This window comes from Scophthalmus maximus, chromosome 10, assembly GCF_022379125.1.
Source record: "Scophthalmus maximus strain ysfricsl-2021 chromosome 10, ASM2237912v1, whole genome shotgun sequence".
Lineage (NCBI taxonomy): Eukaryota > Metazoa > Chordata > Actinopteri > Pleuronectiformes > Scophthalmidae > Scophthalmus > Scophthalmus maximus.
The window spans coordinates 6,899,445-6,915,156 of NC_061524.1; the positions used below are offsets into that span (position 1 = coordinate 6,899,445).

Genomic DNA, 15,712 nt, shown 5'->3' on the forward strand with positions numbered 1-15,712 from the left:
GTTCGCATCACGTTCGTAACGAGGATGATGATGGAGACGTTCAGTACAAACGACCTCAGGTTTTATGATGATGTTCTGTTACTTGATGTGCGCATCATGTTGCGTGAGGTCGTGTGTTGGTGTAAGTGATTGTTTTTACAACTTGTGTGTTAAGTTTATTAATTTATCTATGTTCCAAATCTGTATGTTTGTTCGGATGTGAGTGTATTGTGAGTGTGCGTGTGGTGCAGATGGAGGTCTTTCTTTCTTTCTTTCCAGGTAAGGTTAACAGCTAAAATTCTATGTTTTTTTTCTTACTGAGCAGTTTTATCATTTTGACTGACTCAAATGTACAGATGCTGCATTAAAGGCTTATGTTTTCAGATGCATGAAACATGTATCACTTGAATTAAAAAAATGTTTCTGACCTCTGCTACACATCAACTGTTGCTAGAACTATCTATAGTAAGTAATATATGCTTGAATAACATCTTCCTGTTGCGTTGAACTGCTGGAACACAAAGTTCATCACCTTCCTTCTTTTTTTGTGAAGCATTTTGTAACATTAAGAAAATAACTTAAAACGTTGTTTCTTTTAAGCAGTTAAGACAACGGACTACAGATATGCAATTTCTGTGCTCAATGTATTTAACAATTTGAGCCTTAGATGACCTGTTATTATATACAATACGCACTTGTAGTCTATTGTCTTGTGAAATGTAGATATCAATCAGTAGATAGGTATATGCAGAGAGAAGTACACTCTGCATCTCTATGTACAGTGAAGGTGTTGCTGAAATGAGTGATACCTGTGCACGCCAGCAGGAGGCAGCAGAATCCCGGGATGAGGACCAGAAGGTCGAGTCCCAAGTTCGAATGGAAACTAAACATGAGCGCTGACTCAGCACAGCTGCAAACGATGAACTGTTGTTAACCGTCATCTGGAGTCAGGAATGAAAACATCCGACCAAATCAGCAGTGGATCGTTTTCACACGACTCCATTCAGTAAATACCACAATGTGTCACAATGTGTCTTATAACCTAAATGGCGAAAAAAACGTTATACAAAATTAAAAAGCAAGTACACCACATCTTTCCCCTATAGCTTCCGTCCTATTACTGTAACTTTATCTCAAGACTTTGATTGGATTTTAATATTAACCATCAGCAACCAGCTGTACTAGACCCACCGAACAATTTGTCTTACCTTCAGTCAGCACATTCGTGGATCCAAGTAAAACCTGAAAAAAAAATAATCTTTTTTTTATACAATGTGTCACTGGTGAAAAATAAACAGTGACGAACATTACTCCCCACATTCAAAGTCACCTGCGTTCACAAGAACTCGAGACCACTCGGTTTGAAAAAGCCATGATCTTCTTCCACACAGTCTTTTATTTGTAAATAATAAAAATGAACTCTTGAATATAAAACATACACATCGGTAGAGCCACATCTGTTATACAAACAAGAACTGTTGCAGTGAATACTTTGTCTTTCGTCTAGAATCGTGGTTTTGGGAGTGGGGAGCCATGGGCTGTAAACAATCAGTATTTCCTTGAGTAATACTGACAAAGGAAAAGGCAGTCGGCCACACCGCCAAGGGTTTCAACAGAAACATCCGCAAAATATGTCTGCACAACCAGATCTCTCATTGGTTTCAGAAGTCCAGTCCAAACCAATAGCAATAAACAGGGGAAAGGGTGATTTAAGGAGAATAAAGTAAACTTTGTTCTAATTGCTTCTTTCTTTTTTATTATTATTATTATCTTCAACTGGGACAAAAATAAAGGCCTATTAGCGCCCCCCTGTGGCTCGGTGCCGCTCAGCAGCTCGAGCACATCAACAGGACGCAAACTCCCCTCAACAAGACCAGGAATGTTTGTGTCAGCGTTGTTTTGTTTGTTCACATCTTAAACTCAAGCCGCTTTAATCCTGATTTGTATGTACAAGGTGTGCGTGTCTGCGCGCGTGTGTGTTGGTGATGGGTGTACAGTCAAATACACTCTTTTTTATATTATTTCATATATCTATATCTTTATCATTTCTGTCAAACTCATAATGATACTTCATATACATTTAGCTGTTATACACACATTCTCTATCTCGGTCTCTAGCCCCGACTGTCTTAAACTACAGTTTCGACATCTAAATCCTCAGATACACCGGCGGCTCGAGTATGCTCAGTACTACAGAACAGCACTGTTGTTCAAAGGGTTCAAAGAAAACTGAAACAAAAATCCTTTTTTTTTTTTTTTTTGTCTGGAGACTTCCAAATATGGATATTTAGACCCAGAGTGGTAGGCGTGGCCTGGGTGGAGTTGACCCCCCACCCCTCACTGGTCCGCTCCTTTTTCGGGGGCGGGGATGGCTTTTCTCGGTTTGTATTCATATTCAGTACGAGCAAACTGTACAAGAACATGCAACATACAAGCTGGCCTAAAAGTATGTGGAACTAACACACATAAATCTAGTCTTTTTTCAGTTTTTGTTTTTTGAGAATTGTTCGTTAATTTGTCTCGTCTTCGATCTTACAAAAAAGTATAGAGAGCAAAACTAAAGAACGAAACAAACAGAATGAAAGAAACGTGCATGCAGCTTGGGGCCGGGGGCGGGGCATCCCCGAGTCATGCTGCTCCCTCCTACAGGGGGAGTTTGAGGGTTTGGGACGGGGGAGAGGGGGGGGGGACTGGGTGAAGGGTGTTCGGGCGAATGTGACCGGACCTTTATTGTGGGTCTTTGGTGCACCGTCGCTCTAAAAACCAAACATACACGCACACAGAGGGAGTCTGCACCTTATGGTACCAATCTGAACCCTAGGCAAAACAAAGACATAAAAAAAGACATTTTTTTGTATTTGTTAATTTGGCCTCAGTTTTTTCCTTTTTGAGCAAAACTTTCTGTTTCTCCAAATAAAGGAGTCAAGCGTTTCTTGTGCTTGCTTTCTCATCTCACAACAAGGCTAAGAATGTGCACGTGAATGTGCAGACTCCCTTCACCTGAAGGGGTCACCATACTGTGCCAAACCACCACCCTTCATGTTCATCCACGACGACAATGTTACTATGGTAACAGTACAACTGCGGGAAGCTGCGCCAGTTTGCAACTTACCAACTACCACACATTGTTTAGACTCTGAATCCCTGTGACCTTGCACTACCGCTCTACTCTGATTGGCTGGGGCGAAGGACTCTACTCGGATCGAGTGCTCTGATAGGGGCTGCGCAAAAAAAAAAGTCAGAACAAAAGAAAGAAAGACACGGTAGAGAGAAGACTGCTGAACAGGAATCTCTACCGCTGCGAGTTGGAGGAGGAAACAAAGAAAGCTGAAGCTTTGGAAACTTAAAGGTGTAAGGAGGAGGAAGAGGGAAGGTGTGAGACGTGATTGTCAGACTCCAACTAAGCTTTGATTGGCTAGTTCTGTCTCTCCCTCTTTCTCTCTCACTCTCATTCCCTGACTCTCCGTCTGGCTGTTCACTGGTTGACCCCGAGGGCTTCTTGTCGTCGTTCTCTCGGGGTAGGACGTCGCCCTCGGCTCAGCTGTGGTTCATCATTTTGTCATTTAAGGGATATCGGAGGGGGGTTTGCAGTCGCTATCCGGTCACTAGGACCGAACGCCTGGCGGCGGTCCTGAGCTGTCCAATGACGTCTGAGATGCCAGTCGCGTGAGCGGAGCTAATGTAGGGTCCACCAATGAAGATGGCGGAAACAGTTTGAACCAGCCGATCACCGTGCTTGAGAGGTCCAGCTCCTCCAATAGGATCTGTGCTACACCCATGAAACATTTGTGGTCCAATCGTCCGTAGTCGCCCCACACTATTACCTGGAGGAGGGAATGGTACAGATGGGATCAGCTAGAGAACGTGGAAGTAATCATTCCTTAACACATGACAACAAGACAATCTGGTCCTGGACCATCATATTAGGATTTAAGTTTTACTAGATACACCCCACTCATCCACAAAAACAGCCCCACACAGAATATTACCTGGAGCACCTTGCCCTGTGGACTCTCCTCGAAGAGCAGATGCTGCTGGTAGAGAGGCTCCAACGTCTTTCGTGCAATCTTGGTTTTCTTTTTGGCTTTACAGGTTCCATTATCCAGCAGGTACACCTTGACGTAGGGTGCTGGGAATGGAGGAGTGGGGGTTAAGGGGGAAGGAAATGAGAGAAAAAGGGAGGATGGGAAGAAAGTGGGAGGTCGGGAGGGAAATATAAATGAGGATGGGGAGAGGACAAAGTGCAGGGGAAGAGGAAGAAACTTTGTTGGGTTGTGCGTGTGTTTGAGTTTGATCATTTCAGATTTGAATGTGTGTGTGTTACCTGGGAGGGATTTGGAGCCTGGTTTGGGGGTAAGGCCTCGTGCCCTGATCACCTCCACTTCCAGCTGACCTTTCTTATCCATCAAACCTATCTGGACATCACCTGTGAATCGAGGAGACAAAAGAGTACGTCAAGATAAAGTTAAAATACAAAAAACTGTCAAAGACTAATTAAATAGGCAGCACACACACAGTAAGGTATATCTATTGAAACATGGAAAATGCACCTAAAACCTTTTTTCTGCATTACAAATATGGAAATGTTTTACATAAAATGTGCAATCGATGGAGTCGTCACTCACCCATGGCAGGCGTTGCCAATGTTTGCCGACCCACCAGCTGACCGGGGCCTAAACCATCCAGGAAGTCACTAAACTGACTGTCAGCACCCAAACGCATCCCTGAGAAGATCAGACTGACACACACAAACAAATCATTCCCTGTCTATCATGTCATTTAGATTAAGTCATGTTTATCCATTGAAGGATGAAAGAGTACTTGTTGCGTTGGGCTTAGTTTTAGAGTGCACATACTTCCCCTCAGAGCTGTAGCTGTTCATGCTGCCATCTGTCGACTCTCTGCTGGCCTGCCGGTTCATGGTCGACCCTCCCCGTGGATACTCCACAGCCATACCCGTCTCCACGCTCCGCTGGATGCTGCTGCTGCCGGCCTTGCCCGACTTCTTGCCCGATGGCGCCTCTGTGGCAAACACAGACGAGAGGTGTTGGGGCATTTGATCTTCACGTGTGACATTTAAACTAGAGGCTGTTTATCAGTTATCAGGCATCTCATGTCATACCTACCCAAAGCTTTAATTGGATCTGCATTTGTACACAGTGGGAATTTTATTCTAGGTTACAATGTTTTGGAGGATGAGCTAAGTCTTTTTTCCCCCAGTCATATCTTCTGTATAAATTCAAGGTAGCAACTTTGACAAGCCTGATAACTTTGGGCTGAGATTCGTCACTATGCAGGGCATCCCATGCAAATCAATATCCCATGGTGACCTCACCAAAGACCATATAATGGAAGAAAAAAAAACAAACATTGCTGTACACAACAAATGCGTGCACATCGTCATGTTATCAGGAGCTCCTGCCCAGAAGGATCGAATAATAATTTTCAGTGGGAGTTGGTTAAGAATTTAAAGTGGTGAGGTCACTGGAGAAAGATCTAGATGAAATCGGGAATATACTCGTACCTTGAATGTTAAGCAAGGGTGTAAAGGAAATCTCAGAGGACTGAAGAAATCATACAGTGTCCAGCAAACCATGAAGTGAGTTCAGCTCTTTTTTAAAAACCTGTTGTTTTTATTTTGAGCACAAATGACGTTACAGGGTTCAGATTTCGTTTTATTTTGTTACTGAAAAGAAACCGGTGATAATCACGAGGCAGACACAGTTGGGAATGAGAAAAGTGCTCTTGACACAACCAGGCTTTTTCTAGAACTGAACCAGCCTTTAAACATTAAAAGGTGGTGGTGGTGCTGATGAGAGAGGGAGGAGTGAGGAAGCGTGCCGGAGACGGTTCAGGCAGGGCTGGACATGCTGGGAACCTTCATCTGATCTAAAAAAAAAAAAGCTACTCTTCAGCTTTACGTCACACTTATCCTCTCTGCGGTTTCTGTCAGCCTGAGTTTGGTCTGGTTAGTTTGCATTTGCTTTGTGCATTTATTAATTAACTTATTCCTTTTCTCAATACAACTTCAAATACATCAGAACATTGTCATGTAACAGCTGCTATGGAACTTGTATAACTGTGTAAATGTGTTTCCTCACATATGATATCATGCTGTTTATGACAATTTAGTACCTACAACAGACTTAAAAGTCCTCATGATCAGCTGTAATAAAGCTGAATTTATTTTTCATCCTGTCTTACAGTGTCTACCTGCACTTTTCTAAAACTGTCTGTCTAACTATTGCTTTACCTTTCTTTCTGTCCACCTTCTTACCCGCCGCTTCTGAAATAACACAACAACAAAGCCCAGAAACAACAACATCAGAAACAACGGAAAGACTGGATACACCTGTTAACCTGTAAGTGGCAGAGTGGTTCTTGCCTTTTTGCACTGAAGTCTCAATGTAAAGTGCGTGTGCGTGTGTGTGTGTTTGTTTGACCCCAATTAATGCAAATGTCCATACTTGATAGAAGAAATTATATTTATGATTAGAAAGGGAATTTGTAGGGATGTTCCATAAAGTCATGCTTTTAAGTTAATTATTCTGAAAGAAACATGTTAAGTTATAATATAAAACAGACTAGATGCTGTTTGAGGTGGCCCATCTTGGCAGCAGTATTATTCATTTACAGTGATGTCCACAACAGATTATGATAGTGATTCTTGTGATGAAATGATACGCACACCAACCCTTACTGAGGATCTATGTTTGGTTGGTTGTGCCATGTAGTTTGGGATAAGGAGGTTTTCTCTTTCGACACAACAGTATACTTTAACTACATTATCTTTTGGATGTGAGTGTTGGGCTGATGTGTTTCTTGATTTCCAAGTGTGCGTTAGTGTGATGATTTCTCAGACTCAGTGTGCCCATCTACTCCCTGACCTGTCTGGCTGAGTTGTGAGGTACTCCGGCTGCGTCTGGATGGTAGGATGGCAACAACCCGTTGGCTGAGGCTCGGGCGCCGCTTCTTGATCCCACTCCCTAGGCTCCCCAGGGCCGTGTCTGATTGGCTGCCGTCAACGTGCTCCATGCCGTAGATCTCACCACTCACACTGGTGCTCATCATCATGTGGCGGCCCGTTGCGCGCATGGCCCGGCTGATCATCGCATTTTATGAAAATCAATCACATGATGTCATTCAAATACTTTTTTCATATGAATTCATTATTTTTTTACTGAAAAGTAAACATGAGCATGTCTGTGTGTACCTGAAGCGTCCCCGAGGTCTCTCTGACTGGATGGACATGTAGCTGGTGCTACTGATGCGAGAGGCACTGCTGGTTCGAGAGATGGCTGACACGTCGCTGACATCACTGTCTGAGGACTTATGGGAAACGTTTTCACTGCTCCTCCTCTGGTCCTTGTAGAGCTGCAGGAAACACACATCAAACAAAAAAAACAATAAATCAATCATCAATCCACCAGGGTAGGGTGTTGATATGACATACACAAAGTACCATTTAAAAAAAAAAAAAATTGATATCTTTATCTCAATGGCTTTTCAGCATCTCGCAGCGCAACTTTACCCTTTTCTTTAACTAAGAGATGCAGACAGCAAAGAGCTATGGTAAACCCACTGTCCACTACCTGCCACTACCTTCTTTAAATTTGAAGGAGGATAACATTTGATCTGCAGCTCTGACCGTCAATGTGGGCACGTGTGACAGTCTGGAAATCACCATCAAACTGTCGGATGTCGGTCAGTTGGGGATAGGAGAACCAGCGAGTATGTATCATGCACTTCTGTATTCATGGTGTGAGGTGCATTCTTGAGTGACTGCCCAGTTGGAACCTGTTCATTTTACTGAGTGGTCTTCACCAATATTATAATGTTATTTATTACTTCCTTACACAACGCAGGCAATTTGCTGCAATGCACCTCAGCAGCATTATGGCTCATTCTTTCTGTCTAGAACCTTTTTGCTCTCCTGATGGGTCTTGTTTTGTCAAGATAAATGATACCCAAAAAAACCCCCAGGAAAGATAAAATGAAAAATGAAAAGTTATGTCCCACCTCCCGTTTGTTCTTAAGGGCTCTGTCCAGGTCCTGTTGGCTGGAGGTGGTGGCAGCTGACATCCGGTTGGAATGAACCCTCATCTGGAGCTGACGAACACGCTCCTCTGCTACCAGGGCTACACAGCACAAGGAACAACGTCTTCATGAATGCATCTTTTGCCTTGAGCCTCGCAATGTTTATTGCATTAATTATCCATCTCCCAGTCTTCTACAGGATTTGATTCTACAGACATGCACCTTGCATATGGCCATACCTTGTTCTGCGGTGCTGCTCTTGGGGGGAAGCTGTGGGAGCTGCCTCACTCTGCGGGCGGAGGAGGAGGTCACTGAGGAGGAGAGAGACGCACCACCTTGGAGGTGGCCCCTAATGTAAAATAACAGTAAAAAATGGCAGAGAAAACAACATTAAAGTCAACATGTTTGTGGCCCAGGGTGTGTACTGCAGCACTGCTCACACGCTGGTCAGTTTTACATTTGTTTAGTTAATCTATTTCACACAAGTTCATCTGTAGGTTAGTGAGAGCAGGCAGATTTTCTCCAGTGGAACCTACTGCTGTTTCATATGTCTTGTCTCAAGATGAGTAACATCAAAAGATAAATTTGCAGTAAAAAAAATAAGTGAACAGAATGTGGCTACAGCAAAAGCATCAGTCATGGAAATGAAAGAGAAGCAACGATAATCTGGTGAACAATCGGCGGCAACAACATATTCACAAAGTGAAGCTTGTTTGGGTTTTCAAGGTGACGGAGCCTGTCGCAAAAAGAGCCACGAATTAAGATTAAGGCAGTGAAAGAACAAAGAGGAGGTGAAAGACTTCAAAGCACCAATCCAGCTATTTCTGCAAACATTCAATCGAATCCATTCTCACAAAAGACATAGGAACAGGGGTTTATTCGTAAAACCTTCATGTGTTTTGGCTTTAAGCTCTGATTAGAGCAGCTGCATGTTCCTGTATAATAAATATTTCAATAATAACAAAATTACACTTGCACTTCCATTATACTGGTAAGTATGGCATGTTTACCATTATACTGGTCTATGCCATTATACCTAAAATAGGGCAAAATAATAAAATGACTGGTGCCAAATCTTTTAATTATGTAGTTATTAACAACCATTTCACACTTGTGTTTCACAAATTACCCCATTATAATTTTTTGAGATACTTATCGACAAATGTTGGGAAAAATCTATGCAAAACAGACATTTAACACAAAAACGTTAACAGTCACACATCCGCTTATTACACCGACTATAAAATGACAACACATATACTGTACAGTAAATACACAAACAGAAACCAGCAGCATCAGAGTTACTATGTTGTGGCAACGACAGGTCAAGTCAAACTATATGTAGGATTGAGAGAGCAGCTCGGCCATGTTCCACACTATTACTACAGGAAACGACAGGGGATGCCTCGGTGTGTGTGCGTGTGTGTGGGTTAGAGAGGGGGCTCTCATACCAAGGGGCTGAAGTGGGGCCTTGTTTCCTCTGGAGCCCCTTAATATGGAGGTGGGCTTGATTCTGGCACATACAGACAAATGTGCAGTCACGACAATTTCATACAAACCCGGGACCGAGCAACGCGATGTGTGAGCAGCAGCATGCAAGAGCAAAGTGGATAGAAGAAACAGAAGACAGATAGGGTGGAGGAAAATATGGAGGAGGGAAAAATCAACAAACAAACAAAAAAATAATAATCCGAAGTGTAAAATGAAAGATTTGCAGAAGCGCTCACTCACAGGTAGTATCACCTTCAATATTAAAAATGTTAAACCATATACCTAAGTACACACTGCATAGAGTGTGAAAATACCTTGAGCTACTAAGGTAGGACTTATATCTGAACATCCATGTCCACTAATAAATTAACTAACCTATTTGGAATTATACACATTGTATAATAACATAAAGTATTTGTGTAGTATTACAATGTGACTGCTGGTATTAGCATCAGCACATCAAATATGTGCTGTGACCATGCTGTGGCAGGAAATATCCAGCTGAAGTTATATGTCATCAAACCCACCTATGCCGATGACCATAAATTGACTGAATCCATAAATTTCAAATCCTGCACCAGTTTGTACCAATTAATAGAGTTCATGTTGATATTTCATCTATCAGACAAGGTCAAACGGCCATAACAGGAAAATATTAATTCATGCTGGTTGTGTAGTTTCAGGCTCCTCCTGTCAGTGACCTCATACGCTACCCTTTGACATGTGCTGAGCCTGCAGTACATGTCTTACCTGCTACTGTCAGAGAGCTTCCTGCCAAGAGTCTGACACTCAGGGGTTTCCAGGGTCCGAGGCTGTCTGGAGAATGGTGGATGGGCAAAGGCAGCAATACAGAACAGAAAAAAAAGGATGGATGGATGGACGAGAGCATGATGGATGATAAATCATTTAGATTTAGAAGAATCTGACTGTCGGGGGGGTGGTGGCATTGGCCTTATAAGTTTATGATCTGGAAAACAGGAAATAGGAGGCATGCTGTGATGCATGGGATGATGGTGTTGTGAATAACGGCTGTCACATAATCATGCTTCATCTGTAAGTCAGTGTGCCTGTGCGGGTGTGTGGGTGTGCACAGATGTGTGCACGTCGAGTGTGTGTGTACCTCTTCTTGGTACTGAGGTGAATTAAAGTCTCTTGGGAAGGAAGTAGCATCCATATTCTTCGTTCATGGACATGAAAATGACAAAGATGATACATGCATCATCACCACACGCACGCACGCACAAGCACACACATTCACACTAATGAAATTCTAAGTCATTGCACTGTACTAAGCCTTGAAAAAAGGCAGACATATCAGAGACTGAGAGGACAATGTAAGCACATAGAAGCTATAGACGCAAAACGTACAATTGGAAAGACTGCAGCATGGCAGGATTTCACACCATAACCAGCACAAACTAATGTTTAACAATAGTTCACAGGACCACAAACTGGCTACTGAAAAACCACTAAGGGAGGAGGATGAAGAACAACAGCACAGAACTACAACAACCACGACAACCAAAACCCTTTGCTCAAACTCTTGACGTCAAACTATACACCAGCGGAACAAAACCCACAAAGTAGAAGCCAAACAAGCAACCATCTACACAATGCAAGTCATGAAACAAAGTAGAACATGTCAATGCCTCGAGAACTACGTGACTTTTATTATGACAAGTTCTACATTGCATATTACATTCACTCTCACTGTGTCCAGCTCAACGCAGAGCTCCACTGTGTTTACAAATAGCTTATGATTCCATCTTGTATTCATCAAAATAAAGTGAAACCCTGCAGTTGCAAATGCATCTACCATTGGTTTCAAAAATAGAGAAGTAATTTCAGTTATAAGCAAGTTTGAAGCAAAAGAAAAGGCAAATCATTTTGGGAAATATACTTAGGAGGTTTAATGCTGAGAGTTAAATAAATTATTGATGAAACTCCTTTCTGTAGAATAAAGATGAATATACAGCCAATAGACATTAGCATAGCCTAGAATAGAGAATGGAAATGGGGGGGAAAGCTAAGCTGGTTGTTTCAGGGAGCGTGCTTCCCAGCATCTCGAAAGCTCATTAATTAACGTTATATTGTTAGAAAATATGTGCCTTTGTGAAAAGCCAGGCTAGCTTTCCCATCCCATTTCATATTTTTTATGCTAAGCTAAGTGTATCCTGACTGTAGCTTTTATACTCACCAAGCACTTTTTTTATAAGGAACACCATACTGATACAGGGTAGTTCCTCTTTTTTGTTCTCAAAACAGTCTCAGCTCTGAAATCACACTTTTCTGCTCTCTAATGTTTGATGTGAACATTAACCTGTAGCTGCACCCACGTTATTGGCTCATCGTATAATTGCATGAATAGGCAGGTTACAGGTTCTCCTGATAAAGTGCTTGGTGAAAGCATATGAGCGACACACATGGGAGAGATGTGGACATCTAAGTGAATTTCCCAAAATCTTTTACCATTTCCTTGAAGGCACATAAAAATGAGAAAACCAAACCACTTTTCTCCTGAACTACATCTGGTGAAATAAAGTTAAATTAGACTTGTTTTATGTGATACAAGATAAATTCACTCACAACACCTCAATCGAAATAGAGTTGGAAAAACAAACTCACAACTAGCTATTCACAAAACTATCAGAACGAAAGCGGGTGAAGAGATTAGCGTTAGCTGTGAAAACAGGGTAGAGCTTGACATCTGCCTGAACCCAATAAGACTCAACTGAACCAAGAGGATTTCAGTGAGGTTTCAGAGAAATTACTTCCCTTACATTACAGAAAATAGTAAGAGAAAAAAAAACACAACCTTGGAATATATTGGTGATGTATTGCTGTATGGGAAAGGTCTTCCTTGTGTGATTATAATTCAACGAAAAAACCCATCAGATTTTAGGGCACAAGTCAAGCTCTTAGAGGAAGCGGCCGGGGGTCCACAAAAGGATACCTGTCATCTTCAGGGGAAGCATGTTGAATAAGAATCCTGGGACTTGCCGGACGTCTCCGGGGCAGGGAACGTGACAAAGATTTTCTATGTGTACACATACAAAATATATCACCCTCATGACCAAATCAGCAAGCCATTACAAAATCAGAAAGACATGCTATTCCATTATTAGGCATGCATATAGTGGAAAGCCACCAATGTCTGGTTTGACCACTGGGGGGCAGTGAATCACTTTGATCACTTATAGAGTACTACGACCTGCAAGCCCTCCACTGTATATACACAGTGGCAACAATAAGTATGCAAACAATTGTAACCATGTGCAAAGTGCTTCAGGTAATAGCCAATTTGGTTGTGTAGACACCTGTCAAGCGAACTACCACCGCGATGGCACTGGAAACTTGGGCAGGTGTTTACACAGATGGGTGAAAAAATAAACGGAGAAATAGCAATGCAGCACAATTGTATCGGGCAGAAGGCAAGAAGTAGCTACAGCTACTCCATTGTGTGCCCAAGTGCATTCCAAAAATAATATTGCAAATAAAACAGCAGTGATATGCAGTATTCACTGTGCCCTTTAAAAATAGCAATAATCCCACTATGTCAGTTTTGCTACCATCCGAACATTTCATCAAGGTGTATGATAAAAAAATATCGACACAACTCCAGTTTCTAAAACTTGAACACTCAATGTGTCATTGAATTTTTCAATATTGAAAAATCCGTGCACTTTGGTGTACAGTTTGTGAATAGTAGCAAAAAAGCAGAACTGCTTGGTGGAACAGCAGACTGGAGGAGCAGAGCACAGCAGGGGTGGGGGTAGGGTGAGGATCTTGTGTAGGACCATTCAGAGGGGAAAAAGAACTACAAAGACCAGGAAAGAACTACATGAGGGGTGGTGGGGACTGAGGCTGGTACCTTTCAGTCTCTGATGAGGGGGCATGATTATCTGGAGTCAGACAGTTGGCGCTAGCACTTCTAACCCTGTCCAGAGAAGGCTGAAGATCACTAGAGGCACCACAGCACAACATGCCATCCAATGGAGGAAGAGGAGGAAGAGGAGGAGAGGAGAGGACAGAAACAAACAGAGGGAGAAAAACAATGACATCTGAAAACAAAGTACAGTTAGTTTCCCAAAATCATAATTTCAGTCCAAAAACCAACCAATGACTGACTGGCGTACAAATGGGAGTGTTTATGAGATGTTATGTTGTCATGGAGACGGAGTCTGATAATACATGTATTTGATTGTTGTGGCAAAGGATGGAATGCTCACTGGACTTTTCTCCCAAGCAGGAAGGCTTACACTCATATGGTTATTCATTAATAACAGTGTGCGTGTGTGTGTGTGTGTATGTGTGTGTGTGTGTGTGTGTGTCTTACCTAACTGTCACCTCATCTGTGAACATTACAACTCTGTGTGTGATGGAATGGTGTGTTGCCATGAGTGTTTGCGATCCCCTGACAGAGCTCATCTTTCGACATGCAGGCAGCGTGGAACTAGTCACAAAAAGAAAATTTCAAAAAGACATCATGCATTTGTAAATGAAAACAAATTAATAAAGCAAAGAAAACTGAAATTGAAGATAATCCGCAAAGCCCCTGCTTCTGTGGAAAATACTCACACAAAGAGAAGTCCACGGGACTCTCAAGATCGCAAGGATGTGTGACTCCATCTATACTATACACGTGACCTGCTCTGCATATATCTTAAATCTAATATAAATAAAACTCAACTACAACAAGATTAATTGCTTCTTCATTTCATTGACAAAAATGCATTTAACAAAGTGTGTGTTGGTATGTCCAACAAGGTCTGAGAGGCCATTTTCAACATCGGAAATCAACAGTTTTTGTAACTTTCTGAACCAGACAATACGATTCTAATTTTACACAGAATTTTGCCAGGTGTGCAGCGGTGAGAAAGTGGTCAGGGTTTGAACTTCTGTTTTAAAAGCTTTTATTCTTCCTTTGAGGAAAATGATTGTTTGGATTTGTATAATTCTTTGTAACGAGACTACAAAGAAAAACAAAGGACAGAGTTTTGGAGAGAGATCAGAAAAGCAATTTAGCCAGAAGCGGGGGTTAATGATGCCAGACTTTATGCCCAACCCTTTAAGTGTGGTCATAGTTTCAAAGTGGGAGGGGCTATTTTGGGACTCATAGTTGGACTACTGCCATGACTTAGATTGGTGTGAAGCTCTGCCTTTCAGACATGAAGCTAAATATTACAGTTAAGAAAGCTGATAACACAAACTGAAGCTTAAATAAATTTGCGTTTACGTTCTGGCGCTGTAAGTTTTTAAAAAACATTTAAAAAATGGCAGAGTGTAGTGTTCAGCTGCATCTAGCAGTGAGGGTATGTAGACATGAAGGGCTCATTCTACGCTTACAAAAATACATTGCTTCTTGGTTTCAGATGATTAAACACTAATGACCCATATCTGCAGACCTACCTGTTTGCGGGTTTGGGGATGCCATTGAACAAAATTGGCATCTTAGGCGGCAGTGTGTTATTGTGCTTAGTGGATCTCCTGATGTTAGCAAACATGCAGCAAACAGAAGTAGGAGAAATTGGGAGAGAGTGGAAGAGATGTGGAAGAGGAGAAAAAACAAGTGTGTGGGAGTGTTTGGACAAGAGTAAAAGTTCTAAAGGGCAAAATAATAGCCACTTAACCAGTGATTTTAAATACTATGCAGTTGGTTTTTTGTTTTTTTTACTTGAAGACATTTATTGTTCTATGAAAAAAAGATATGCTTTATGTTTCAGTTATTTCAATACAAAAGTCACACTGTTGTCTAACATCTGTTAAAACAGTCCATCCCAGTGCAAAAATCACCGGTTAAGCTTGTGTTTCTGCAGTGAAAGAGTAGAACTACAGCACCGCATGACAAGCATCACAACGCACCTCTCATCTCAGCTGACACACATAGCAAGTAAAGTGTAACCACCCAATTATGTTTCCATCAGACAGGCATGGTTGTATGAGGAAAACATTTATCTGCCTGTGTAACTTACCTCTCTGGCTGTGTGCTTACACAGCAATCTATGACTCAAGGGGAGACGACTACAGTCCATCGATAAACAAATGCTCAGGATATGGGAACAAAGTGCAGAGACAAGACCCCTAAATCATTTTAATCAAGAATTGGCAGATTATCACTAGTTTGATTTTGGTGCATGTTTATGGATCTTTCCATGACGCATTAGCTGGACAAACATTTTGTCTTGCTTCTAGCCCTGACAAGTCA

General features: G+C 41.9%; 1 protein-coding gene across 26 annotated transcripts in view; it reads right to left on the reverse strand.

Annotated features, from left to right (window-relative positions):
• Positions 1-1,355: 1,355 nt before the first annotated feature.
• Positions 1,356-15,712, reverse strand: part of LOC118284298 (regulating synaptic membrane exocytosis protein 1-like) — a 68,528-nt gene continuing 54,171 nt past the window's right edge. For 6 of the 26 annotated variants that reach the window (XM_047335001.1, XM_035607085.2, XM_035607080.2 and 3 more), the window contains 16 exons: positions 14,917-14,994; positions 13,844-13,960; positions 13,379-13,468; positions 12,461-12,544; positions 10,628-10,684; positions 10,258-10,323; positions 8,256-8,365; positions 7,999-8,117; positions 7,193-7,353; positions 6,867-7,081; positions 6,233-6,265; positions 4,836-5,001; positions 4,605-4,717; positions 4,304-4,405; positions 3,969-4,108; positions 1,356-3,803 (listed from right to left, as the gene is read on the reverse strand). In XM_047335001.1, the coding sequence (XP_047190957.1) occupies positions 3,585-3,803; positions 3,969-4,108; positions 4,304-4,405; positions 4,605-4,717; positions 4,836-5,001; positions 6,233-6,265; positions 6,867-7,081; positions 7,193-7,353; positions 7,999-8,117; positions 8,256-8,365; positions 10,258-10,323; positions 10,628-10,684; positions 12,461-12,544; positions 13,379-13,468; positions 13,844-13,960; positions 14,917-14,994 (1,870 nt within the window). In that variant the 3' untranslated portion in view covers positions 1,356-3,584. The remainder of the gene's footprint in view (positions 3,804-3,968; positions 4,109-4,303; positions 4,406-4,604; positions 4,718-4,835; positions 5,002-6,232; positions 6,266-6,866; positions 7,082-7,192; positions 7,354-7,998; positions 8,118-8,255; positions 8,366-10,257; positions 10,324-10,627; positions 10,685-12,460; positions 12,545-13,378; positions 13,469-13,843; positions 13,961-14,916; positions 14,995-15,712) is intronic. The other 20 variants (XM_035607109.2, XM_035607108.2, XM_047335011.1 and 17 more) reach the window with 11 other exon arrangements.